General features: G+C 60.4%; 1 protein-coding gene across 2 annotated transcripts in view; it reads left to right on the top strand.

The window, feature by feature from the left end:
* The window catches only part of ANOS1 (anosmin 1), a 56,592-nt gene extending 31,833 nt beyond the window's left edge, over positions 1-24,759 (top strand). Inside the window, exons 4-14 of one of the 2 annotated variants that reach the window (XM_059679043.1) lie at positions 450-672; positions 2,826-3,010; positions 4,645-4,774; positions 7,385-7,587; positions 10,076-10,220; positions 14,168-14,311; positions 15,833-15,930; positions 18,123-18,294; positions 20,505-20,725; positions 22,438-22,576; positions 24,025-24,759. In XM_059679043.1, coding sequence (XP_059535026.1) covers positions 450-672; positions 2,826-3,010; positions 4,645-4,774; positions 7,385-7,587; positions 10,076-10,220; positions 14,168-14,311; positions 15,833-15,930; positions 18,123-18,294; positions 20,505-20,725; positions 22,438-22,576; positions 24,025-24,086 — 1,722 coding nt within the window. In that variant the 3' untranslated portion in view covers positions 24,087-24,759. Of the gene's footprint in view, positions 1-449; positions 673-2,825; positions 3,011-4,644; positions 4,775-7,384; positions 7,588-10,075; positions 10,221-14,164; positions 14,312-15,832; positions 15,931-18,122; positions 18,295-20,504; positions 20,726-22,437; positions 22,577-24,024 lie in introns of both variants that reach the window. The other variant, XM_059679042.1, reaches the window with a different exon arrangement.
* Positions 24,760-26,126: the final 1,367 nt, after the last annotated feature.

Here is a 26,126-nt window from a genome sequence, read left to right on the forward strand (position 1 = left end):
GAGGATATTTTCCCATTGATTTTTACAGAGAGTGGGAGAGACAGAGAGAAACATCGATGAGAGAGAAACGCATGGATGGGTTGCCTCCTGCACGCGCCCCTCGACCAGGGTCCAGGCAGGGGAGGATCCTGCCATGGAGGTCCGTGCCCTTGACCAGAATCGAACCCGGGACCCTCCGGTCCGCAGGCCGACGCTCTATCCACTGAGCCACGCCGGCCAGGGCTAAACACGACTTCTGCAATGGGAAGGAAGGGAGCGCATTTGCTCTACCATTTGGACGGAAGAACGGTTCTGACCTCCCTCCCTTTGCGACGTCGTGTGCGGGGCTGAGCGGAATTGCCCTGGTCTCCCTTTGCGACGTTGTGTGTGGGGCTGAGCGGAATTGCCCTGGTCTCCCTCTGCGACGTCGTGTGCGGGGCTGAGCGGAATTGCCCTGCTCTCCCTCGCAGCCTCTGTTCCCCAAGCGGAGCCACGAGTGCCTGACCAGCTGCGAGTTCCTGCAGCACGTGCTGGCCGTCAAGCAGGGGGACTGCCCGGCCCCCGAGAGGGCCAGCGGCTTCGCGGCCGCCTGCGTGGAGAGCTGTGAGCAGGACCGCGAGTGCTCGGGGGTGAAGAAGTGTTGCTCCAATGGCTGTGGGCACACCTGCCAGGTGCCCAAGACGCTGTTCAAAGGTAGGAGTCTGCAGGTATGGGAGGGCACCATTCCCTCCTGCCCCCTTTCTCCTTCCCCTTCTCCCCCCTGCCCCTTTCCCCCTCCCCCCTGCCCCCCGTCATCCCCACCGGGGTCCCTGTATGCTGGGGAGGGGTCAACCAAGGGGCCCGATTGCACAGAATGATAAAAGCCTAAGGAAATCTACTCAGGGAATCTAACGAACAAAACGAATTAGCCAACAAAATAAGACCGGAGCCCGGCTGGCGTGGCTCAGGGGTTGGGCGTCGACCTGTGAACCAAGAGCTCAGGGTTCGATACCCGGTCAGAGCAAATGCAGGGATCGGGCCTAAGCCAGCAGTCGGACATCCCCCGAGGGGTCCCAGATTGGAGAGGGTGCAGGCTGGGCTGAGGGACACCCCCCCCCCCGCATGAATTTCATGCACCGGGCCTCTAGTCTATAATAAGAAAAGCCTGATATGCTAATTAGACCGGACAGCCTTCCAGACGTCCTTCCGGATGACCTTCCGGACAAAGGCGAGCCCCTTGCACGCATTTCGTGCGCCATGGAAGTCAGTGTCGTAAGATGTCCCCCTACCCCGGGGTCACAGGGTTTATACCGTTTCCGTAAAAGGAAAACCCCTGAGCCCCAGCGGAGAGCAGGCGGGGGCCGAGCTGTCATGACCGAGCCCGCTGTGTGGGCGAAGGACTTACAACGCTGTGGGGTGTCCCTCCTGTGAAGCCCACGTCGGCCTCACGGACGCCCCGGCAGCATGAGGAACACACACAGAAAAGGCCCGGGAGCCCGGGCCGGTGTGGCTCAGTGGTTAGAGCGTCGGCCAGCGGACCGAAGGGTCCCGGGTTCGATCCCCGGTCAAGGGCACGGACCTCGGTTGCGGGCTCCTCCCCGGCCTGTGCCCTGGACGAGGCCCGTGCAGAAGGCGACCCATCGAGGTGTTTCTCTCTCCCTTCGATGTTTCTCTCTCTCTCCCTCCCTCTCTCTTTCGCTCCCTCTAAAAATCAATGGGAAAATATCCCCAGGTGAGGATTCTCTCCCTCTCCCTTCCTCTCTGAACCCAATGGACATATATCTACACTAATAACATTTCGTGCACTAGGGGCCCGGTGCATGAAATTCATAAAAAAAACGAAAGAGAGCAAAGGCCCTCCAGGTTACTGGGGGGGGAGCGTGTCCGGAACCAGGGACCCGCGTGGACCCAGTTAGAACCACGGGGCGAGACTCCTGGGAGCGGGGCCAGTCTGGCCTCGGGGCCTGGAGGTCGCCAACGCGAAACCGCGATGGGAACGGGGGCGGCGCCCGGCCGGGTGGCTCAGTGGGTGAGCGTCGACCGATGGACCAGGAGGTCACCGTTCGATTCCTCGTCAGGGCACTCGATCCCCAGCAGGGGGCGTGCAGGAGGCAGCCGGTCCAGGATTCCCTCTGGTCATTGATGTTTCTCTCTCTCTCTCGCCCTCTCCCTTCCTCTCTGAAATCAATTTTAAAAAAGTATTTTTTTTTAAAGAAAGGAGGCAGACGAGAATTGCCTGTGGTTCCTCCTCCCCCTCAGCCTGGGTCTGAGCGCCCCGCACCCCCGCAGTTGGGGGCGAGCAGGCCAGCGGGAGGGGGCAGTTGGGGGCGAGCAGGCCAGCGGGGGGGGGGCTGTTGGGGTGTTGGGGGCGAGCAGGCCGGTGGGAGGGGCAGTTGGGGGCGAGCAGGCCAGCGGGGGGGGGGCAGTTGGGGGCGATCAGGCCGGCGGACGGGGCAGTTGGGGGCGATCAGGCCGGCGGACGGGGCAGTTGGGGGCGATCAGGCCGGCGGACGGGGCAGTTGGGGGCGATCAGGCTGGCAGGGGAGGGCAGTTGGGGGCGATCAGGCCGGTGGGGGCGGGCAGTTGGGGGCGATCAGGCCAGCAGGGGGGCAGTTGGGGGCGATCAGGCCGGCAGGGGAGGGCAGTTGGGGGCGATCAGGCCAGTGGGGGTGGGCAGTTGGGGGCGATCAGGCCAGCAGGGGGGCAGTTGGGGGCGATCAGGCTGGTGGGGGAAGGCAGTTGGAGGCGATCAGGCCGGCGGGGGCAGTTGGGGGCGATCAGGCTGGCAGGGGCAGGTCAGTTGTGGGCGATCAGGCCGGCGGGGGGTGGGGGGGCAGCCGGCGGTAACGGGCGCGGTCCCGTGGCAGGCGTCCCCCTCAAGCCCAGGAAGGAGCTGCGGTTCGCGGAACTGCCCTCCGGGCACCTGGAGGTCAGGTGGTCCTCCAGGTTCAACGTCTCCATCGAGCCGGTGACCTACGTGCTGCAGAGGAGGTGGAACGTGGGCCTGCACCCCAGCGAGGACGAGGCCACGGCCTGGCAGACGGTGGGGCAGGTGAGTGCGGGGCCGGGCGGTCCTTCTCCTTCCGGCCGGGCCCCCCCACACCTGCAGGTGCCGCACGGACCCCGGCCGGCAGGGCTCGGTGGCTGAGCATCCACCTAGGAACCAGGAGGTCAGGGTTCGATTCCCGGTCGGGGCACAGGCCCAGTTGTGGGCTCCACCCCAGTGGGGTCGTGCAGGAGGCAGCCGATGCATGATTCTCTCTCATCATGGATGTTTCTATCTGTCTCTCCCTCTCCCTTCCTCTCTGAACTCAATAGAAATATATCTATACTAATAAAAGGGTAATATGCTAATTAGACCAGGAGACCTTCCGGTCATCCTTCTGGACAAAGCCATGGTGGCAGGGCTGAGGCTGAGGCGGTTAGGGGCGATCAGGCCAGGAGGGGAGGGCAGTTGGGGGCGATCAGGCCGGCAGGGGGGTGGGGTTGGGGGCGATCAAGCCAGGAGGGGAGGGCAGTTGGGGGCGATCAGGCTGGCAGGGGGGTGGGGTTGGGGGCGATCAGGCCTGCAGGGGTGGCAGTTGGGGGCAAGCAGGCCTGCAGGGGGGTGGGGTTGGGGGGGCGATCAGGCCAGCTGGGGGGTGGGCTTGGGGGCAATCAGGCCTGCAGCGGGGGCAGTTTGGGGCGATCAGGCAGGCCGGCAGGCAGGTGAGCAGTTAGGAGCCAGCGGTCCCGGATTGCGAGAGGGAAGTCCGACTGCCGGTTTAGGCCCAGTCCCTGTGGACATCCCCCGGGGGGGGGGGGTCTCAGATTGGAGAGGGTGCAGGCCGGGCTGAGGGACACCACCCCTACCCCTCATGCACGAATTTCATGCACCGGGCCTCTAGTATTTTTATAAACCAGCGAGCGGCAGCCGAAGCAGCGTCTGTGTGGGCGTCTGCCGGAGACGGGCTGGCCAGCTCCTCGCGACACCTGACTGTGGGCTCCTTGTGCTGCCAACCCCGTGGAAGGAGATAATTTTCTAATCCGAGTGCGGACACTTCCTCCGAGAACTGCCCTTCCTCGAGATAAGCCGGCAGCCGGCGAGAGCCAGGCCCAGGCCACCGGCCAGGACCCGTTCATCCGACATGTGATCAGGAAGTGCCTTCTCTCCGTGTCTCCTGAGTGTGAGCCTTTGTTCCGCCCGGACCCGCGTGGCCGGGCAGACGCCTACCAGCCGGCCGGGGGGAGCCGCCGGGGGCTCGCCAACCCTGCCAGGTGCTGTCTGCTCCGTCTTGGCCCCTTGACAAGGCGATCGGCCGCGTTTATCTCGGCCCAGCCCCTGCCTCTCTGGCCCGGGCGGAGGGAGCACAATATCCCCTTTTCTTTCCAAAGCTGTTAGACGGATGCGGGGTGCAAGGCGTCTACCCCGAGATGGAGAGAGAATAAAGCAGCCCGGCCGGCGTGGCTCAGGGGTTGGGCATTGACCTAGGAACCAGGAGGTCAGGGTTCGATTCCTGGTCAGGGCACAGGCCCGGGCTGCGGGCTCGACCCCCAGCTCCGGGTGGGGTGTGAGAGGGAGGCGCCCCAGCCTCGGGGTGGGAGGGGGGCGAGGTCTCAGCAGCCCGGACCCTCGAGCTTGTCTTTGGAAACGGACCCCCTGCCGTGTCAGAATAAGGGGCTCCCCTGTGCTTTGTGACCCCCCAGACCACGGACGAGCGGGCGCGGCTGGCGGACATCCGGCCCAGCCGGTGGTACCAGTTCCGGGTGGCGGCCGTCAACGTGCATGGGACCCGCGGCTTCACGGCTCCCAGCAAGCACTTCCACTCCTCCAGGGGTGAGCATGCCCCCTCCTGCACCCCACTTCCTCCCGGGGACCCCAGCAGGCACCTCCACTCCTCCAGGGGTGAGCACCCCCCTCCTGCACCCCCCTTTCTCCCGGGGACCCCAGCAGGCACCTCCACTCCTCCAGGGGTGAGCATGCCCCTTCCTGCACCCCATCCTCCCCCCAGGCCCCCCAGCAGGCACCTCCACTCCTCCAGGGGTGAGCATGCCCCTTCCTGCACCCCATCCTCCCCCCAGGCCCCCCAGCAGGCACCTCCACTCCTCCAGGGGTGAGCATGCCCCTTCCTGCACCCCATCCTCCCCCCAGGCCCCCCAGCAGGCACCTCCACTCCTCCAGGGGTGAGCATCCCCCTCCTGCACCCCCCTTTCTCCCCCCGGGAACCCCAGCAGGCACCTCCACTCCTCCAGGGGTGAGCATCCCCCTCCTGCACCCCCCTTTCTCCCGGGGACCCCAGCAGGCACCTCCACTCCTCCAGGGGTGAGCATGCCCCCTCCTGCATCCCACCCTCCCCCCGGGCCCCCCAGCAGGCACCTCCACTCCTCCAGGGGTGAGCATGCCCTCCTGCACCCCACCCTCCCCCCAGGCCCCCCAGCAGGCACCTCCACTCCTCCAGGGGTGAGCATGCCCTCCTGCACCCCACCCTCCCCCCAGGCCCCCCAGCAGGCACCTCCACTCCTCCAGGGGTGAGCATGCCCTCCTGCACCCCACCCTCCCCCCAGGCCCCCCAGCAGGCACCTCCACTCCTCCAGGGGTGATCATGCCCCCTCCTGCACCCCACCCTCATCCTGAGCCCCCCAGCACGCACCTCCACTCCTCCAGGGGTGAGCATGCCCCTCCTGCACCCCACCCTCATCCTGAGCCCCCCAGCACGCACCTCCCCTCCTCCAGGATGATCATGCCCCCTCCTGCACCCCACCCTCATCCTGAGCCCCCCAGCACGCACCTCCACTCCTCCAGGGGTGAGCATGCCCCTCCTGCACCCCACCCTCATCCTGAGCCCCCCAGCACACACCTCCACTCCTCCAGGGGTGAGCATGCCCCTCCTGCACCCCACCCTCATCCTGAGCCCCCCAGCAGGCACCTACATTCCTCCCGGGGTGAGCATCCCCCTCCTGCACCCCAGCCTCCTCCTTGGCCCCCCAGCAAGCACCTCTACTCCTCCAGGGGTGAGCATGCCCCTCCTGCACCCCCCTTCCTCCTGGGCCCCCCAGCAGGCACCTCCACTCCTCCAGGGGTGAGCACCCCCCTCCTGCACCCACCCTCCTCCTGGGCACGTGGGGCACACTCATTGCTCGTTGTGCCTGTGCTTCTGGGCGGCCGACAGGCTGGCCGTCCCTGGCGCTGGGACCAGATATGCCTGAGGTTCCCGGGGTGTCTGTCCCACCCCTGGCCGTCCTCCGAGACCTCACAGGACAGCGTCCCGGGGTCCCTGGGCCCGAGGCGGGGAGTCCGTGCCCAGCTTGTGGACGGTCTGCGCCAGGCGGCGGCCGGCTAACGTGGAGAGGAGGGCCTGGCGGGCCCCGTGGTGGCGGCTCCGTGAAGGGTGGTCACGGGGGTGTGAACCCACTGCTTGTCCGGGAGCCCTGGGCGTGGGACCGATTTCTCTAGATTCACACCCACGTCCGCGCCCATCTCACCGGTGCCCAGGGCTTCCCGCCCGTATATTTTTACTGTTTTGTGTTTTGTTTTGTTTTACAGAGAGAGAGGGAGCGAGAAGGAGAGAGAGAGAAACATCGATGAGGAGAGAGAATCACGGATCGGCTGCCTCCCGCACGCCCCCTACTGGGGATCGAGCCTGCAACCCGGGCACGTGCTCCGACCTGGAATCGAACCCTGACCTCCTGGGTCCTAGGTCGATGCTCAACCCCTGAGCCACACCGGCCGGGCAAGAGGGGTCTTATTTATTACTGGTTTCCAGCTGGTATTGTACATACCGGGTGTCTCCCCAAAGGGTATACACACTTTCACAGCCGTGAGCTCCATTTCGAAAATGAAATGTATCCTATATAATAAAAGCCTACTATGCTAAGTGTCCGGTCAACCGGTCGGCCGTTCAACCAATCAAAACGTAACATGATATGCTAAGGCCGCTCAACCGCACGCTATGACGTGCACTGACCACCAGGGGGTAGACAGTCGACTGGTCGACCAGTCGCTATGATGTGCACTGACCACCAGGGGGCAGACACTCTGACTGGTAGTTTAACTTGCTGCTGGGGCCTGGCTGATCGGGACTGAGCGAGATGGACCAGACATGCCCTGGAGCCCTCCCAAGGTCCCTCCCCGGCTGGCCAACCTCCACATCCCTTCCCGGCCCCGAACATGCACCAATAGGGTCCCTCAGCCTGGCCTGCGCCCTCTCGCCATCCAGGCTGAGGGACTCCCCCCCAGCCCCCGACTGCACGAATTTCATGCACCAGGCCTCCAGTTTTAATAAACACGGCCTTCATAATTATTCAAAGCGTGTGACCACATTTCGGGGGGACACCGTATGGAGAGGACGGTGCCCCGTGCCCTGTGGTCAGCACGGGTGCACAGATCCCCACTCTGTGTCCCACTCGGTGCGGGGCTCCCATGGCCGCCCTTCTCCTGGGATTCCAGATCCATCGGCCCCTGCGGCTCCCACCCGCCTCCGGCTCGCCAACGCCACCAGCCACGGCGACGGGAGTGTGACCGTCACACTGGCCTGGGACGGGCCCCAGGAGCCGGACGTCCCCGTGCACCACTACAAGGTCTTCTGGAGCTGGGCCGCCCGCGGTGCGGGGGTCCCCACGAGGAAGAGGCGCAGGACGTCTGTGGACGGGGTAAGAGACCGAGTGCCCTCGGGGCCATGCCAGCTCCCGGCTGCCGCCCGCGGAGCTAACGCAGGGCCCATGTTCCACAGTCCGTTCGTGCTCCTGTGACTCTGGGTCTGTTTCTGGTCATCGGAGGGGAGGCAGGGGGGGAGGGAGGGGCAAGACCAACCAATGAACGTGTGTGTGTATATGCATCAGCGTGGACACAGACGATGGGGTGGGGAGGGCCTGGCGGGGGCGGGGGGGGGCGGGGACGACAGGAGCGGCTGGAAGAGGTCAATGAGGGAAGAAGGAGGACCTATGTCATACCTTCAACGATAAAGATTAACAGAAAAAAATATATATTTACAGCAAAAAAAACAAAAAAACAAAAAAAGGAGCAGATGTAGGGAGTGGAATGTTCCCCCCTTCACCCTTATAGTCTCACCCAGGAGACTAAAGAGTCAGAGTGGAAGAGGTCAATGAGGGAAGCAGGAGGACCTATGTCATACCTTCAACGATAAAGATTAACAGAAAAAAATATATATTTACAGCAAAAAAAAAAAAAGGAGCAGATGTAGGGAGTGGAATGTTCCCCCCTTCACCCTTATAGCCTCACCCAGGAGACTATAGAGAGTCAGAGAGGTCAGAGAGTCCCGATGCCTTTTTTTATTTTTTATTTTTTAAACAATTAGCGATAATCGTGCCTCGTCGGCTACGGTACCGCCACGGCTCACAGCGAGGACGATGCCCTTGGCGTCGCAGGTGCCGACGCCTGCATGTAGCCCAGGGAGCAGCTCGCTCCCGAAAGGCCGGCAGCAAAGGGCACAGGCACGATCCCCCATGACCCCGTCCGCAGGCCAGCGCAGAGCGTAGCACACGCGTGTTCCACGGCACGGGAGCCGCCACTCCCTTTCCTCGCGGCTGAGACCGTGTTGCATCGAGTTGTTACAAAGTTGCACAAACGCGGTTCCCCCGGGGCCATCAGGAAACAAACACACGTTGAAAAGTCTTTCAGCAAAACCAGCAACAGCGTTTCTCTATCTTATTTATTTTTTATTTTTTGCGCTGAAGATGCAGCATCTGTGCCATGTGTTTATTTATTTTTTAAAATACATTTTTTATGGGATTTCAGAGAGGAAGAGAGAGAGAGAGAGAGAGAGAGAGAGAGAGAGAGAGAGAGAAACAATGATGAGAGAGAACCATGGACCGGCTGCCTCCCACACGCCCCCTACTGGGGATGGAGCCTGCAAGCCGGGCATGTGCCCTTGACCGAGAATCGGACCCTGACCGCCTGGTTCCTAGATCGATGCTCAACCCCTGAACCCTGCCGGCCGGGCATCTGTGCCATTTGGAATTATAAAATACGTCTCCAAAAGCCACCCTTGATATTTAGCTGTGATAGTCTTTGGGGGTTATGCTATTTTAGTTTATTATTATTATCTATAATAATAAAAGCGTAATATGCTAATTAGACCGGACAGCCAAACAACCTTTCGGACGACCTTCCGGACGAAGCCGAATTTCGTGCATCAGGCTTCTAGTTTTAGTTTATAATAATAATAATAATAATAATAATAATAATAAAAAATAAGTAAATAAATATGGTTGTTGGTTTTGAGAGAGGGAGGGAGGGATAGAGAGAAACATCCATGTGAGAGAGAAACATTGAAGGGCTGCCTCCCATACCTGCTCCAATGGGGGGTTGAACCCGAAACCTGGGCATGCGCCCTGACCAGGAAATCGAACCCGCAATTTTTTGGCGCACGGGATGACGCACCAACCCACCGAGCCACTGGCCAGGGCTCTCCCTCCATTATTTTTATTTTTATTTTTTAAAAATATATTTTATTGATTTTTTACAGAGAGGAAGGGAGAGGGATAGAGAGTTAGAAACATCGACGAGAGAGAAACATCGATCGGCTGCCTCCTGCACACCCGCTACTGGGGATGTGCCCGCAACCAAGGTACATGCCCTTGACCAGAATCGAACCCGGGACCCTTCAGTCCGCAGGCCGACGCTCTATCCACTGAGCCACACCGGTTAGGGCTGGATTTGCAGGTCCTAAAGAGGAACTCATGCCCTGGCCAGTGTAGCTCAGTGGCTAGAGCGCTGGCTTGCAGACTGCAGGGTCCTGGGTTCAATTCCGGTCAAGGGCATGTACCTTGGTTGCAGGCTCCTCCCCGGTCTGGGCCCTGGTCGGGGCGCGTGCAGGAGGCAGCCCGTCGATGTGTCTCTCTCACATTGATGTTTCTCTCTGTGTCTCTCCCTCTGTCTTCCACTCTCTCAAAAAATCAATGGAAAAATATCCTCAGGTGAGGATTGAAAAATATATATATATTAAAAATAAAAATTTAAAAAGAGGAAGAAGGGATGAGCTTAGAAAGTTATCCGTGAGCGTGAGGAAACCGTGGTCTGACTCTGGGATGGGGGAGCGGCCTCCTGTGGGTTGGGGGGGGGGTGAGGCTGGGAGGCGGGGTGGCCTGTGACTGGGGCGGCCCTCCACCTGTCCCCCAGTCCCAGAACTCCGTGGTCCTGGAGGGCCTGCAGCCGGACTCCGACTACAGCGTAGAGCTGCAGGCCGTGGCCTACTGGGGGCAGATGCGCCTCAAGAGCGCGAAGGTCGCCCTGCACTTCACCCCCACGCCCGCCGCCAGCAACAGTGAGTGTCTCCCGGGCTCATCGGCCCCGCGCCCTCCTGCCCAGCAACCACGGGGGGTTACCGTGCAGAGAGAGAGCATTTCATTTGCAATCTACATGTGGCTGACTTTTTACAACATCTACACTAATAAAAGAGAAAGATGTAAATTGACCGTACCTTCGTGACGCCTACCAGCCGATCAGGAGTGAGTATGCAAATTAACCCAACAAAGCTGGTGGGTTAATTTGCATACGCAGAGTGGCCGTGGGTGGGGCGGGACACAGGCAGAAAGGTGGCTCCGGCCAGAGCGAAGGCAGTGCTGGCAGCCAGGGGAAGGAAGGCCCAGTCTTGCACGAATCTTCATGCATCGGGCCTCTCATATATATATATATATATATATATTTTATTATTATTATTTTACAGACGAAAGTTGAGGGAGAGAGAGAGATAGAAACATCCATGAAGAGAGAGAATCATGGACTGGCTGCCTCCTGCACGCCCCCTACTGGGGATCGAGCCCACAACCCGGGCATGTGCTCTTGACCGGGAATCAAACCCTGACCTCCTGGTTCCTAGGCCGACGCTCAACCACGGAGTCATGCTGGCCGGGCCTGCCACCTCTTTTCTTATAAAATTAAAGTAATAGCCAAACTAGGAATTCTGTGTCTACTCTTCCTCAGATACCCATTTTGGACCCAATGTCTCTTGGGAGGTGTGAGTCGTATAGGAGATTTCTCCCTCTTTTCAGTCCCGCCCACCAGATCCCCACCTGCCCGTCCCCCCGCCTCACAGCTCCCCCGCCCTCCGCCTGCCTCCTCCTCTCCTTCTGCTTTTTTTCCAACAAACAAACCACATTCCTTCCCAGTGAGCAACTGGAACGGGATTGCAGGCTCCCATCACGTCATGTATTCCTCCCCACAGCCAGGAACCAGGAGGAAAAAAAATCCCCATTTGCTTGGGCGCCATCGGAGCATTTTCTGGTTTATGTACTGGAGGCCCCGGTGCACGAAATCGGTGCACATTAAGGTCCCGAGGCCTGGCCTCCCCGCCTCCCCGCCTCCCCCTTCCCTTGCTCCCTCAGCCCCCTGCCACCGCCACTGGTCGCCCGCCATTATCTGCGCCGCCCCCTGGTGGTCAGCACACGTCATAGCGATCGATCGAACTCCCGCTCTCCCGGTTGAACTCCTGCGCGGACAATTTGCATGTTAGCCTTTTATATACGTAGACTAGAGGCCCGGGGCACGGATTTGTGCACCAGTGGGGCCCCTCAGCCTGGCCTGCGGGGATTGGGCTGAAACCGGCTCCCCGCCATCCCCCGAGGGTCCCGGATTGCGAGAGGGTGGGTCTCGCACCCCAGAATCGGGCTCCCTCCTCTCTGGTTCCGGGTGCATCACCTGAGAACTGCAGCTGCCAAGTCACCACAGCTTGTCAGTTCCTGTGCTGACTGCCTGCCCCCTGGTGGTCAGTGCGCGTCATAGCTACCGGTTGGAGCGTCTGCCCCCTGGTGGTCAGTGCACGTCATAGCTACAGGTTGGAGCGTCTGCCCCCTGGTGGTCAGTGTGTGTCATAGCTACCAGTTGGAGTGTCTGCCCTCTGGTGGTCAGTGCATGTCATAGCGAACGGTCAGGCGGTCAAATGGTCAGATGGTTGCTTAGGCTTTTATATATATAGATTGTTGTTTTTAATCCTCACCCGAGGATATTTTTCCATTAATTTTTTTTTAGAACAAGTGGGAGAGAGAGGGAGAGACAGAGAGAGACACCCATGTGAGAGAGACACATCGATGGGTTGCCTCCTGCACGCACCCCGACCAGGGCCGGGGAACCTGCCACCCAGGCACCCGCCGCCCTTGACCGGAATCGAACCCGGGACCCTTCAGTCTGAGGCCTGGTGCTCTGCCCACTGAGCCACACTGGCTAGGGCCACTGGGTACTCGTAACCCCATTCGCAGGCCACACACAATGACCCACTTAAAAGTGAGCCTGTGGTCTTCAGTCAGACATTGAATTAACTCCTGCTAATGCAGGGACAGACCCCGTGATGTCAGTGGCCTCATACGGCTGGTGGGGGTGGGGGCTGGGGAGAGGGCTGCCCTTGGCACGGAGCTGGGTGATCGTCTGCCCCCCCACTCCCCTATACCCCCCCTCCTCCTCCCCCCGCCTCCTCCTGGCCCAGCCGCTGCCTCTCCAGCTGTTTGCAGGGAGCGGCTGCCTCTCCCACAGGAGCGGCCGGCCAGGTGGTGACTTAGAATAAGAAGTATGTGTTGGGCGTCGGTCTCGATTCCCAGCACCTCCGGGAATTTCCCCAAGTGGTGAGCGGGATGAAAGCGCCTTTGTTGCGGGGCTGCTGGAGGCTCCTGGGGGGAGGGAGGAGGGGGGCTGGTCTGCACCCACTGGGGGTTAGAGGACTGGAATGGCCAGCCCCACCCTCCCGTCCCCAGCTGGGGACAGGGGGCGGGGCTGCATAGCGAGGGGCACCTCGAAGGACCAGTGGCCATCAGTCGCACCTGCATTAGACAGTCTCCTTAAGATCAGAAAGGAGGGGGTCGGAGAGCTTGGGGTGGGTGCCCGGGAGCCGATTGGGAGCCCGTGGGGTGCCTGGAGAGGGTGAGGGGCTGTACTCCCGGCCTCACCCCGCTACTCTCCCTTCCTCACCCCATTGGCTATGTGTCTCCTCCATCTGCCTGTTCCTGAGTTTTCTAGTTGGTTTTTTTTTTCATTTCATTTCTTAAAAATATATATTTTTACAGATTTCAGAGAGGAAGGGAGAGGGAGAGAGAGTTAGAAACATCAGTGATGAGAGAGAATCATGGACCGGCCGCCTCCTGCACGCCCCCTACTGGGGATGGAGCCCGCCACCCGGGCCTGTGCCCTGACCGGGATTCGAACCCCGACCTCCTGGTTCCCAGGTCGACGCTCACGCACTGAGCCAAGCCGGCTGGGCCTGAGCTTTCTCCTTTATCATAAACCCGTGACCGAGTGAGGAAAGGGTCCCCGGGTTCCGGAAGCCGCCCCAGCAAATGCGTGGAGTCCTGCTCTTGGGTCTGGGGGCGTCTGATTGACAGCCCTGGGTCCGGGATGGTGGGTGTGTGGGATGGGGACCGAGCCCCTCACCTGTGAGCCCCTCACCTGTGAGCGCTTCCACCCAGCGGTCGAACTCGCGCTCTCCCGGTCGAACTCCCGAACGGACAATTTGCATATGAGCCTTTTATATAGAGAGATAGGCTAGAGGCCTGGTGCACGGATTCGTGCACCGACCGGTGGGGTCCCTCGGCCTGGCCTGCGGGGATCGGGCCGAAACCGGCTCCCCGACACCCCCCGAGGGTTCCCGGATTGGGCGAGGGCGTCAGCGCTGGGGTGCACGGCTGGCCACCGGCTGGGGTGCAGCAGATCCGCCTGGGGGCGCGGGAGGCACCCTGAGGCACACCCTGCATTCAGGTGAAGGGCCTGTAAGCCAAGGACGTGCGCCTCAGCTCTGCAGACACGGATGCGAGCTATTTAAGCGGAAATATTCCGAGTATGCGTCTGCCTCATGTCAGGGTCCATGCCCAGTCCTAGGGCCCTGGGGGTGGGGGGTGCCTGAGCAGCATCTCTCTCTCTCTCTCTCTCTCTCTCTCTCTCTCTCTCTCTCTCTCTCTCTCATTCTGCAACCTATGCCTTCACACCAAATCCAGCCGCCGTCTGTTTTTATTTGTTTTTAAAAATCTGTTTTCATTCATTTTTAGAGAGAGAGGAAAGAGAGAGAGAGAGAGAGAGAGAGAAACATCAAGGATGAGAGAATCATGCATCGGCCGCCTCCTGCACGCCCCCCACTGGGGATCGAGCCCGCCACCCGGGCCTGTGCCCGTGACCGGGATTCGAACCCCGACCTCCTGGTTCCTGGGCCGACGCTCAACCCCTGAGCCCCGCGGGCCGGGCCCGGCATGGTTTCTGACCCGTCACCCGGACCCTTGTCCTTGGTTGCAGAAGAGCCACTCGGGAAGGACAGAGGAGGGCCGATCCGGCCTCAGCCCCCTGCTCAGCGGCGCCGGCCCGCCCGCCGGCTGGAGGTGGGCGCCCCCTTCTTCCAGGACGGCCGGCTGCAGGCGAAGGTCTACTGGAAAAGGACAGCAGGTACGCGGGGGCCTGGTCACTGCCACCGGCTCCCGGTCGGCCGGTCGGTCACACAGCCTGTCAGGGTCCTGGGGGGTGGAGTGGGGAGTCGGGGGGGGGGGGTGGACGCATGTCGGGCCACACGATGGCTGTCGAGGAAAGCGGCTGCTCCACGCAACGCCGTTCCGTTGAGACTGGGGCAGGGATCCAACCTGCAACTCGTCGACGTGCCCTCGGCCGGCAGTCGAACCCGGGACCCCCTGGTATGCCGCCGGAGCGCTGACCATTGAGCCGCACCGGCCGGGGCTGCTCCGTCCTCCTGTTGACGTCCCAGCAAAGCCGCTGCTCCTGGGGGGCGGCCTCAGGCCCGGTGCCCAGGGCGGCATCGCTGAGGGGAGCAGCGTGTACTCACTCCCTGCAGATGGGCATCCCGCAATCCAGTTAAAAAGCCACAATTCTTGCCCTGGTCGGTGTGGCTCAGTGGTTAGAGCGTCGGCCTGCGGACCGAAGTCGGTCCTGGGTTCGATTCCGGCCAAGGGCATGTACCTGGGTTGCGGGCACATCCCCAGTGGGGTGCGTGCAGGAGGCAGCTGATCGATGTTTCTCTCTCATCCATGTTTCTAACTCTCTATCCCTCTCCCTTCCTCTCTGTAAAAAATCAATACAAAATATATTTTTAAAAAAACCATAATTCTGTTAAAAAAAACCCCCACAATTCTCTTTTAAAAAAAAATAACCCAGCAGACCGGCCTGGATGTGTGGCTCAGTGCATGGAGCGTCGGCCTGCGGACCGAAGTCGGTCCCGGGTTCGATTCTGGCCAAGGGGCAGGCTCCTGGGTTGCAGGCGCGATCCCCGGCCCCGGTCGGTCCCCGGGGCGCGTGCAGGAGGCCACCCACCGACGCGTCTCTCCCGTCGACGTTTCTCTCTCTGCCTCTCCCCCTCCCTCCCACCCTCTCGAAAAGAGTCCAAAGGAAAATACAACCAGCACAGAGCCAAGGCGCCCTCGGCGGGTCCCCTCGAACCCGGCACCGCGGGGCCCACCTGCTGTCCCTTTCGTTCTCTGATGTGAGTTTTTTTTCTCCTTCCAGGTCCCAGTCAGGCACCCGATCCCATCAAACACTCTCCCCTCAGAAGCCCCCCTACCCCACCCCCGTCAGACGAGGATGAGATGCTAGCATCTTATTTAAAAATATTTGTTTACATTAATTTCAGCGAGGAAGGGAGAGGGAGAGAAACATCCATGAGGAGAGAGAAGCCTGGACCGGCCGCCTCCTGCACGCCCCCTTCTGGGCATCGAGCCCGCAACCCGGGCGTGTGCCCTTGACCGGGACTCGAACCCTGACCTCCAGGTTCCTAGCTGGACGCTCAACCACTATATCCCGGAATAGCAGTCGGGATCTGAAGTCCCCGTGGGCCCCCCTTCGCTTCCGGCATGCATTTGGGGGTCACCTGTGCTACTTTAGTCCCTTCCTTCCTGCTCGGTCACGTCTGGGGGACCCGGGACTGGGTGGGACGTGACCCCGGACTGTTCTCCGTTGCAGACCCCGGCGCCAGTCGCTACCAGGTGCGGTGGGTCCCGGAGGCCTGTGCCCACAATGACACCGACCGGCCAGCGGCGGCGGCGTCCGCCGCGACACAGGTGAGTCCGCGACCCCGCGGCTCCGTCCGGAATAGACAATAGACTCCTCCAACGTGCGTGTAGAATTGGACCCAGACACGTGTACGTCGTCTGTCCCGCGGGTACGTCGTGCTCACCAACCCCCTATCGAGCAAACGCCAGGCGAAGACGGGACCGGTGAGGGTCCCCGTTCGCGCCTCCTCTCCCCGGACACCGCGTCCCCTCGAGAGCTCGCCGGCGTGTCGCTCAGGCCAGGCCACGGGCAGACGCGAGGCCCGTCCCTCAGGGACACCCAGCCTGCCCGGAAGGGCTCGGCGTTCCATGCAGTTGGACAAAAGCTTTGAATTGTCCTCTGAGTGCTGACTTGGCTGCACGCCTGAAGGTGTCGCTCTCCCAGGGGCCTTCTACGCGGTCCTGGGGCTCAGCACCTCACGCGGCCATGTCCCCCAGTGCCACCAACGCACCCAGCAGCGACAGGCGTTACCTGTCCACGCCACGCACCGACGACGCGGCTCTTAACTTTATTTATTTATATTATTGACTTATCATGTATAGGCTAGAGGCCCGGTGCACGAATTCGTGCACGGGTGGGGTCCCTCGGCCTGGCCGGCGATCAGGGCCGATGGGGGCCGTCTCGCCCAGTCCCGATCGGGGCTGGCCGGCCGCGGGGAGGGAACGCAGGAGGTTGGCCGTGGGAGCACACTGACTACCAGGGGGCAGCTCCTGCATCGAGCATCTGACCCCTGGTGGTCAGTGCGCGTATTAGCGACCGGTCACTATGGTTAGGCTTTTATATATATAGATGGAATATCTATAATAATGGTTAGGCTTTTATATATATAGGTGGAATATCTATAATAATGGTTAGGCTTTTATATATATAGATGGAATATCTATAATAATGGTTAGGCTTTTATATATATAGATGGAATATAATAATGGTTAGGCTTTTATATATATAGATGGAATATCTATAATAATAAAAGCATTATATGCTAATTAGACCGGACAGTCAAATGACCTTCCGGACGACCTTCTGGACGAAGCCGGGGCTGCAAGGGCAAGTCCCTTGCCTGAATTTAGTGCACTGGGCCTCTAGTATAACATATAACTGATAATAATATATATTGATCTCAGAGAGGAAGGGAGAGGGTGAGAGAGAGAGAAACATCCAAGATGAGAGAGAATCACGGATCGGCTGCCTCCTGCACGCCCCCGACTGGGGATCGAGCCCACAATGTGTCCTGACCGGGAATCGAACCCTGGCCTCCCGGTTCAGAGGTCGATGTTCAACCACTGAGCCACGCCGGCCGGACTCTCTCTGACTTCCTGTCTCTCGCTTTTCACGAATCCGCACTGCTGTCCGGCGGCAGCGCCCCCTTCCCTCCCCTCCAAAAGGCAGGTGAGCAAGGCCCCCCCTGCCTCTTCCACACCCCAGCCCTGGGGGACCCCGCCGGCGAGAGTGGGTGAGCGTCCCTAACGCCAGTGAGAGCCTTCGGGGTCCCCCGTCCTGGGGCCGGACAGTCACCTCCGAGCCTCTCACACCTCGGACTTCAGCCATTGCCTGTGTTTCTGTTCCAGCGCCACGTTGGGCGGGAAGTAGTCACAGAGCCCCCTCCCTCCCGAAAGGGGGAGAATACCGACAAGAGAGATCCTGGTCAAGGACACATGGCCAGGTTGCGGGCTCCATCCCCAGCAGGGGGGCGTGCAGGAGGCAGCCGATCCATGATCCTCTCTCATCACGGATGTTTCCCTCTCCCTCCCTCTCCCTTCCTCTCTGAGATCAATAAAAACCTATCTATATAAAAGCCCAGAGACCGAATGGTGGAACGACCAAAGCGACCGGTTGACCGGTCGCTACGACACGCACGGACCACCAGGGGGCAGGCGCTCAACGTGGGAGCTGCCCCCTGGTGGTCAGTGCGCTCCGACAGCGAGAGTGCCGCTCGGCTGACCGAGATGAGTGTCACCCCCAGAGCGGCCGATCCCCGCAGGCCACGCCCCCCGACCAGTGCACGAATCCGTGCACCGGGCCTCTAGTATTTTAATAAAATGAAAAGCCTGGACAGGGTGCCCTGTGCTCCTTGCAGAGGCCACATGGCACCCCCCCCGACAACGGGCAACACCCTGAAGGGGGGACCCTCTCGTCTCCCGCCGCGGTTTCCACCCCCCAGTGAGCTGTACCGTCACCGCGTTCCTCTCTCTCGCTGCAGGAGAACTACCTGATCCTCCGAGACCTAGCGTTTTCCTGCAAGTATAAGGTGACCGTGCAGCCCACGGGGCTGAGGGGCCCCTCGAAGGCCGAGACCCTGTTCTTCAGGACCCCACCCTGCGCGGCGCTGCAGGGCAAGAGCCGCGCCCACCTCAGCTGCCCGGGGGAAGCAGGTGCGTGGACGGGCCTCCCGGGTGCTGGCCGCGGGGTCGGCCACTTTGAGGTGTCCCCAGGCCGCGTCGCGCAGCGCCCTGAACCCAGGCAGTGCCCTCTGCCTCCATGGGAGGGCCCATGTATAGGCTGTTCTCCAAAATGTACACACACACCTTTAAATATGTATAGACTAGAGGCCCGGTGCACAAAATTCAAGCACGGGGCGGGGGAGTGTCCCTCAGCCCGGCCTGTACCCTCTCCAGTCCCGGACCCCTCGGGGGAGGTCCGACTTGCAATCTGGGACCGCTGGCTCCTAACTGCTCGCCTGCCTGCCTGCCTGCCTGATCGCCCCTAACCGCCTCTGCCTGCTGGCCCAATCGCCCACAACTGCCATCCCCTGCTGGCCTGATAGCCCCCAATTGCCCTCCCCTGCCGGCCTGATCGCCCCCAACTGCCCTCCCCTGCCGGCCTGATCACCCATAACTGCCCTCCCCTGCCGGCCTGATCGCCCCTAACCACCTGTGCCTGCCGGCCTGATCGCCCACAACTGCCCTCCCCTGCTGGCCTGATCGCCCCTAACTGCCCTCCCCTGCTGGCCTGATCACCCCCAACTGCCCTCCCCTGCTGGCCTGATCACCCCCAACTGCTCTCCCCTGCCGGCCTGATCGCCCCTAACTGCTCTCCAGTCCTGATCGCCCCTAACTGCCCTCCCCTGCTGGCCTGATCGCCCCTAACTGCTCTCCCGTCCTGATCGCCCCCAACTGCTCTCCCCTGCTGGCCTGATCGCCCCTAACTGCCCTCCCCTGCTGGACTGATCGCCCCTAACAGCCCTCCCCTGCTGGCCTGATCGCCCCTAACTGCTCTCCCGTCCTGATCGCCCCTAACTGCTCTCCCGTCCTGATCGCCCCCAACTGCTCTCCCCTGCTGGCCTGATCGCCCCTAACTGCCCTCCCCTGCTGGCCTGATCGCCCCTAACTGCTCTCCCGTCCTGATCGCCCCCAACTGCTCTCCCCTGCTGGCCTGATCGCCCCTAACTGCCCTCCCCTGCTGGACTGATCGCCCCTAACAGCCCTCCCCTGCTGGCCTGATCGCCCCTAACTGCTCTCCCGTCCTGATCGCCCCTAACTGCTCTCCCGTCCTGATCGCCCCCAACTGCTCTCCCCTGCTGGCCTGATCGCCCCTAACTGCCCTCCCCTGCTGGCCTGATCGCCCCTAACTGCTCTCCCGTCCTGATCGCCCCCAACTGCTCTCCCCTGCTGGCCTGATCGCCCCTAACTGCCCTCCCCTGCTGGACTGATCGCCCCTAACAGCCCTCCCCTGCTGGCCTGATCGCCCCTAACTGCTCTCCCGTCCTGATCGCCCCTAACTGCTCTCCCGTCCTGATCGCCCCCAACTGCTCTCCCCTGCTGGCCTGATCACCCCTAACTGCCCTCCCCTGCTGGACTGATCGCCCCTAACAGCCCTCCCCTGCCGGCCTGATCGCCCCTAACCGCCCTCCCCTGCTGGCCTGATCGCCCCTAACTGCTCTCCCGTCCTGATCGCCCCTAACTGCTCTCCCGTCCTGATCGCCCCTAACCGCCTCTGCCTCGGCCCCGCCACAATGGCTTTGTCCGGAAGGACGTCGGGAAGATGTCCGGTCTAATTGGCCTATTACCCTTTTATCACTGTGGATTTGTATTGACTTCAGAGAATAAGAGAGAGGGAGAGAGGGATGGGAACATCGATGACGAGAGAGAATCACGCTTCGGCCGCCTCCTCACGCCCCCTCCGGGGATCGAGCCCGCCACCCGGGCGTGTGTCCTGCAGGCGGACAGCCATCCCCGGCCGCTCCCACGCAGTCCCCTCGCCTCCTCCTAGGAGCTTCTAACACCTTCCACACCGACCCTCCCCCCGCAGTCCTTTTCTCTCCTCTGAGAGATGGCCACGTCCTGGCAGATTTCGAATCCTTCCTCCGCCTCCCGTCCCCGGATTCTGAGAACAAACTCCAGGGGATGGAGGGGCAGCAGGTTGCACGGGGGGCCCTGACCCGGGGCCGGCCCCATCGCGATCCCTGTCCATCACAGCGCTGGTCCCTGGAGACCGCGCTTCCTGACGAGACGAGACGGGACGCAGGTCCCCTTGCACCAGCCTTCCCCACACCAGGCCGCCGGCACCCCCTGCCCAGAAGGCACCCCGTGGCGCCCCGTCCCCCCCCCCCCGCCTCACCGGCCCCACCTTCCCACCCCGACAGGTCCCGACCTCCCCAAAGTGCTGGCCACCCCCCAGGACCTGTCCGCCTCCTTCGCCGTCCAGGACGGGAACGTCACCGGCCACTTCGCCTGGACGACGGCCCAGGCCAACCTCGACCCGCCCGTGACCGGCTTCCAGGTGACCTGGGCGGAGGTGACGACCGAGAGCAGGCAGAACAGCTTGCCCAACAGCATCATCTCGCAGTCCCAGATCCTGCCCGCGGTAGGCGCCCTCGCCATGTCCGTGCCCCCCCCCCCATGTCCGCCTCCTCCATGCCTCCTACTGGGGATCAAGTCCGCAACCCGGGCCTGTGCCCTTGACCGGGAATCGAACCCTGACCTCCTGGCTCATAGGTTGACGCTCCCTCTCCCTTCCTCTCTGAAATCAATAAAACTATTTTTTTTTTTAAAAAAGAATCAACTGCCCTCTACACAGATTCTGGGACCAGAGCCCCTGCTCCCATCTTGACTGTACGAGTGTGAGACCCTCTCCTCCCGCCTTCGCTCCCCGGCGTCCCTCTTGCCCCGGCGCACACGCACAGCGAGTGGTCTTCATTGGGGAGAAAAGAACCGAAAGGAGCTGTTGTCCCTCTTCCTGTGCCCCCGTCCGATCCGCTCCTGCCCCTAATGAGCTGGCCCCTCTCCCACGCCACTCAGGGCCTTGGCTTGAAACACCCCCCCCCCCCCCCATGAGGGTTTCACAAACGCTCTCAGAATCGCCAAGGCCTGCTCCAAAACGAAGAGAAAGAACCCAAATCCCAGAAGAAAAGTCCCACGGAATGAGACAGCAGGGATGCTGGGAGTGGGTGGGTGTGAGTGAGCCATGAGGAAGCATGTTGGGGTCCAACCCCAGCAGGTCCAGGGGTTCCCAAAGGTGTGGACGGAGACAGCGTTCAATTGATCATCAGCCTAGCCAGATTCTAGCCAGGTTCTCTAGCCAGGTTCCAGCCAGGTTCTGTCTTTATTCTCCCGTTACATCTGTATTTATACCAGTGGATTTTAATCCCATCCATTCTATTCCAAAGGTTAGGGCATTTCTTATCTCCATTCCAAGGCCGCTACTCTATTGTTCTGTTAAGCTACAAGGAAGTAACTGAAAGATTATCCGACGTAAAGATTATGTAGCTTAAGCCTGATTGTTCGTAGTTAAAGTGATTAACTACCCGCCTGGGACTTAGTTAAGGGGTTTTTACTGATTTATTCCCTTCCTTAGTCCTGTTAATCCCTAACTCCAGGGGAAAACCCCCACCTGGGGAAACAAGCTTTCTCGGAGAGGTGACCTTGGTTAGAACACATAGCGCTAAGACGGGGAGCAAACATATTAAGAACAGGATGCCATAGACGCCAGGTCCCTTGAAGCATATTCTGTGCAGATGTCTCTTTCCTGCGGCAACTGTGTCAAGCAGCAAGGATGGACCAGCTTCCGGCAGAAGCAGGGATGCTGGGAGTGGGTTGGGTGTGGGTGAGGCATGGGCCATGGGGTCCCAGGGTGACCTGGGACTGGCCTCAGGGGTGAGCTCTGCCCAGGGTCTGGGGCTGCCAGGAAGTGAGCCCGATCCTGAGACACCACCCAGCAGGGGACCCCAGAAATCAGGGCCAGGCTCTACGTTATCTGGGGACCGGACACCACAGCCTGTCACCCAACATGCATGCATTGTGCGTCTTCTTCTTCTTCTTTTAAATGTATTTTTGTTGATCGCAGAGAGGAAGGGAGAGGGCGAGAGAGAGAGACAGAAACATCCACGACGAGAGAGAATCATGGGTCGGCTGCCTCCCGCGCGCCCCCGACTGGGGGCCGAGCCCACAACTTGGGCCTCGAACCGTGACCTCCTGGTTCCGAGGTCGACGCCCAACCACTGAGCCACACCAGCCGGGCCGTGGTCTGTCTTCCTTCCCCAGCGTCTCTGACGGCCTCTCGCTTGGTGTCGCCCCCAGAACCACGCCTTCCTCACCGTGCCCAACCTGAGGCCGTCCACCCTGTACCGACTCGAGGTCCAGGTGCTGACCGCTGCGGGGGAGGGGCCGGCCACCCTCCAGACCTTCCGGACCCCCGACCGCCCGCCCCCGGGACACGGTAAGAGCCGCCTTCCTCCCCACACGGGGCAGTCCTGGGGGAAAACCAACACCCATAGCCGCAGGCCTGTGAGATGGGGTTCTCGTCCCCCCGGGAGTCCTCCTCCCCATTCACGTCTGCTCACGGGGGGTTCATTTTAGCATAAATCGCAGGGTCGACGTTTAATTCCCTTCTCCCGCCCTCTTCTTCTTTTTCCTTTTAACCTTTCTTTTATTTTATACAGAATGCTTGCTTTTCTTTGTCTTTTTATAAAATACTAGTGGCCTGGTGCACAAATTTCATGCACGGGAGGGGGGGGTATCCCTCAGCCCGGCCTGCACCCTCTCACAATCAGGGACCGCTACCTCCTAACTGCTCACCTGCCTGCCTGCCTGATCGCCCCAACCACCTCTGCCTCAGCCCCACCACCATGGCTTTGTCCGGAAGGATGTCCGGAAGGATGCCCGGAAGGTCTCCCGGTCTAATTAGCATATCACCCTTTTATTAGTATAGATATTTTTCTTGATTTTCAGAAAGGAAGGGAGAGAGAGAGAGAGAGAAACATCCATGATGAGAGAGAACTATGGATCGGCTGCCTCCTGCACGCCCCCCACTGGGGACCCAGCCCGCAACCCGGGCCTGTGCCCTGACCGGGAATCGAACCTGGGACCCTTCCGTCCGCAGGCCCCACACTCTGTCCAGTGAGCCACACCGGCTGGGACTTCTTTGTCGTTTAAACCATAAGTCCATACGGAAAAAAACCTATAATTGTATGAAGCAGAAATGTTCTCGAAATTAAGATTTTCCAATACGAAGTACAGGCGATAATATTTGGACAAGAAGCTTATTTTCTTATTACACCCATTTTACTGAAATATACGATGTGCGTTTTCTTCAAAATATGACCCCAATGGAATTAGCTAAACCCAGTAACACGGTCTTTAAAAAGTGTTACCAACTATTTAACCAACATCTTGCTGTTTTTTCGTTATACATTTTACCGTCATCCAGCCGACCGTACAAAGCCATGTCTAAAGGTGTGTGTTCATTTAAAATAATGGAGAAGTGATCCTAGATTAACGTCTGATGTTTTCAAAATGACGGGTCCGCCCGGCCGGCGTGGCTCCGTGGTTGAGCGTCGACCTAGGAACCAGGAGGTCACGGGTTCGAATCCTGGTCAGGGCACACGCCCAGGTTGCGGGCTCCATCCCCAGTAGGGGGCGTGCAGGAGGCAGCCGATCCCTGATTCTCTCTCATCATGGATGTTTCTCTCTCTCCCTCTCCCTTCCTCTCTGAAATTAAAAAAAAAAAATTATATTAAAAAAATAAATAAATTTGCACTTGCTTTTTGCAACCCGGGCAGGGAGAGGCCGGACGGAGAGAGGGGATGGGACGGTCTGCGACCTTTCAGGGTCAGGCTGGACCCCAGGGGGCCAGGGGACTAACAGGTGTTTTCCGTCTCTCCCCAGGGCCCCCCCTCAAACACCACCACCAACCACACCATCACCGCTGGGCTCCCCAGAGGCCCTGAGCTGCCCTCCAGGCGGCCGAGCCCTTGGGTGTGCCCCGGCCTCACCCCCAGGAGCCTCTCTCCACCCCGAGGCCTCCGGACACGGCGCCCCACGGGAGCCTGCGTCGGCCTCAGCCACATCCCCCGGGAGCGGAGAGCTCGCACACACGGCCCAACCCATGCAAATTCCGTGTCCAGGCGTGGCGCGGCCAGCCGACACCGCGTCGTCACAGAACCGCGGGCTCCCGGGGTCTCTCCCATCAGACCCCTGGGGCCCACGCCCAGGTCATACTCACTCCAGGCCTCGCCTTCACCGGGGAGACTTTTCATTTGACTTTCTAATCGACTAGCAGCCCTGTGCTCGGAATTCGTGCACCGGGAGGGTCCCTAGGGCTGGCTGGCGATCAGGGCCGGTCGCCGCCTTCCCTCGTTCCACGCCGCCCCCTGGTGGCCAGCGCACATCGTAGCGAGCGAGCAAACTCCCGCAGGGACACTGTGCATATTAGCCGTTTATATATATAGATCCCTTTATTTCCGAGAGGAAGGGAGAGGGCGAGGGAGAGAGAAACAGCCACGAGGAGAGAGAATCGCGGACCGGCTGCCTCCCGCCCGCCCGCTACTGGGGATGGAGCCCACAACCCCGGCGTGTGTCCCTGGCTGGAACCGAACCCTGACCTTTGGTTCATAGGTCGACGCTCAGCCGGGCACCAGTGGAACTTTTTACGCTAAAATGATCGATTCCATTCGCTGCTCCCCCCACGGCCCCCGAGGGAAATTACAACTCCTTTCTGGCTGCTTTTTTACGGTTTCGTCCTCCAGCGCGAGAGAGGGTCCTGATTTCTCACTTACAGCTCCCCTCTTCCTTCACGAGACACCTGCCGCTGGGTCTCGATAACACGCCCGTGTGTGCAAACACTTACCCAGCCTCTCGCTTGCAACGAAAGCATTGCAGCGATGGCCTCTTCTCCATCCCCGGCGTGGGGCGGGCGGGAGGCAGCCGGTGCGGGATCCCCTCCATCATGGATGTTTCTCTCGCTCTCCCTCTCCCACGTCAATAAAAACATAGTCATCATCAACAACAAAACACTCCATAAAACTCAGAGAGACGGTGGCTCCGTCTGTGCGTCTGTGTGGCCAGACTCACCGTTTCCCTCCTGAGGAATCTCTCGGCACCTGGCCCCGTGGACGCGGCGGCTAAGGAGACTGCCATGTCGTCATCCTCGCTCGCCCAGACGGTCCGCAGGAATCCGTCCCTCCCAGCGGCCATGCAAACTCCATAATTTATTTATGTCTGTAATTAGGATGTTTCCTGTGTGTGTGTGTGTGTGTGTGCGTGTGCGTGTGTCATGGTATCTAGAGATGTAATCTTGTAAAAAAAAAAAAATTGTAAAAAAAAAAAAACCACCCCCAAAAGTTATTGTAAATAGCCCGACGTGCTGGGATGCATTCATTATATCCATGTGGGAACGTTTGTACATATGGACGACGACACAATAAAGTCTCCTGCAACTGCCCTGTGGGCTAGACCCATTTATTGGCTAAAAAAAAAAAAAAACCCACAAAAAACAAAAAACGCCCGGCCAGTGTGGCTCAGTGGTTGGGCATCGACCTAGGAACCAGGAGGTCCCGGGTTCGAATCCCGCTCAGGGCACAGGCCTGGGCTGTGGGCTCCATCCCCACTGGGAGGAGCTTTGAGGACGAACAGTGACGCCCGCCTCCTCCAGCTCTGAGTGCAGCGTGGACCCCTGGCTCTTCTAAAGGGTCCAGGCTAATCGGAATGCAGACCACGAAGAGGTACGGGACGGACGGCCGGCCGGACGGACGGTCTGTCACGCTCATCCCCACTGCAGGCCCGTGGAGGCTCACGGCTCTGCGGACACAGACATCGCCACTCAGACTCCGTCCGGGTGGAATTCATCGAGGGGGATTAGGGTCACACGGGGGGCCGGTCAAAGCCAGGCTCGAATATTCCAGAAGCACACCGGCCCCTCCCCCGGCCTCCCCAGCCTGCCGTCTGAGTCCGTGGGCTGTGCACCTACGTTCTCTCCTCAGCTCTTCGAT

The sequence above is a fragment of the Myotis daubentonii genome, chromosome X (genome assembly GCF_963259705.1).
Source record: "Myotis daubentonii chromosome X, mMyoDau2.1, whole genome shotgun sequence".
NCBI classification, from domain to species: Eukaryota; Metazoa; Chordata; class Mammalia; order Chiroptera; family Vespertilionidae; genus Myotis; species Myotis daubentonii.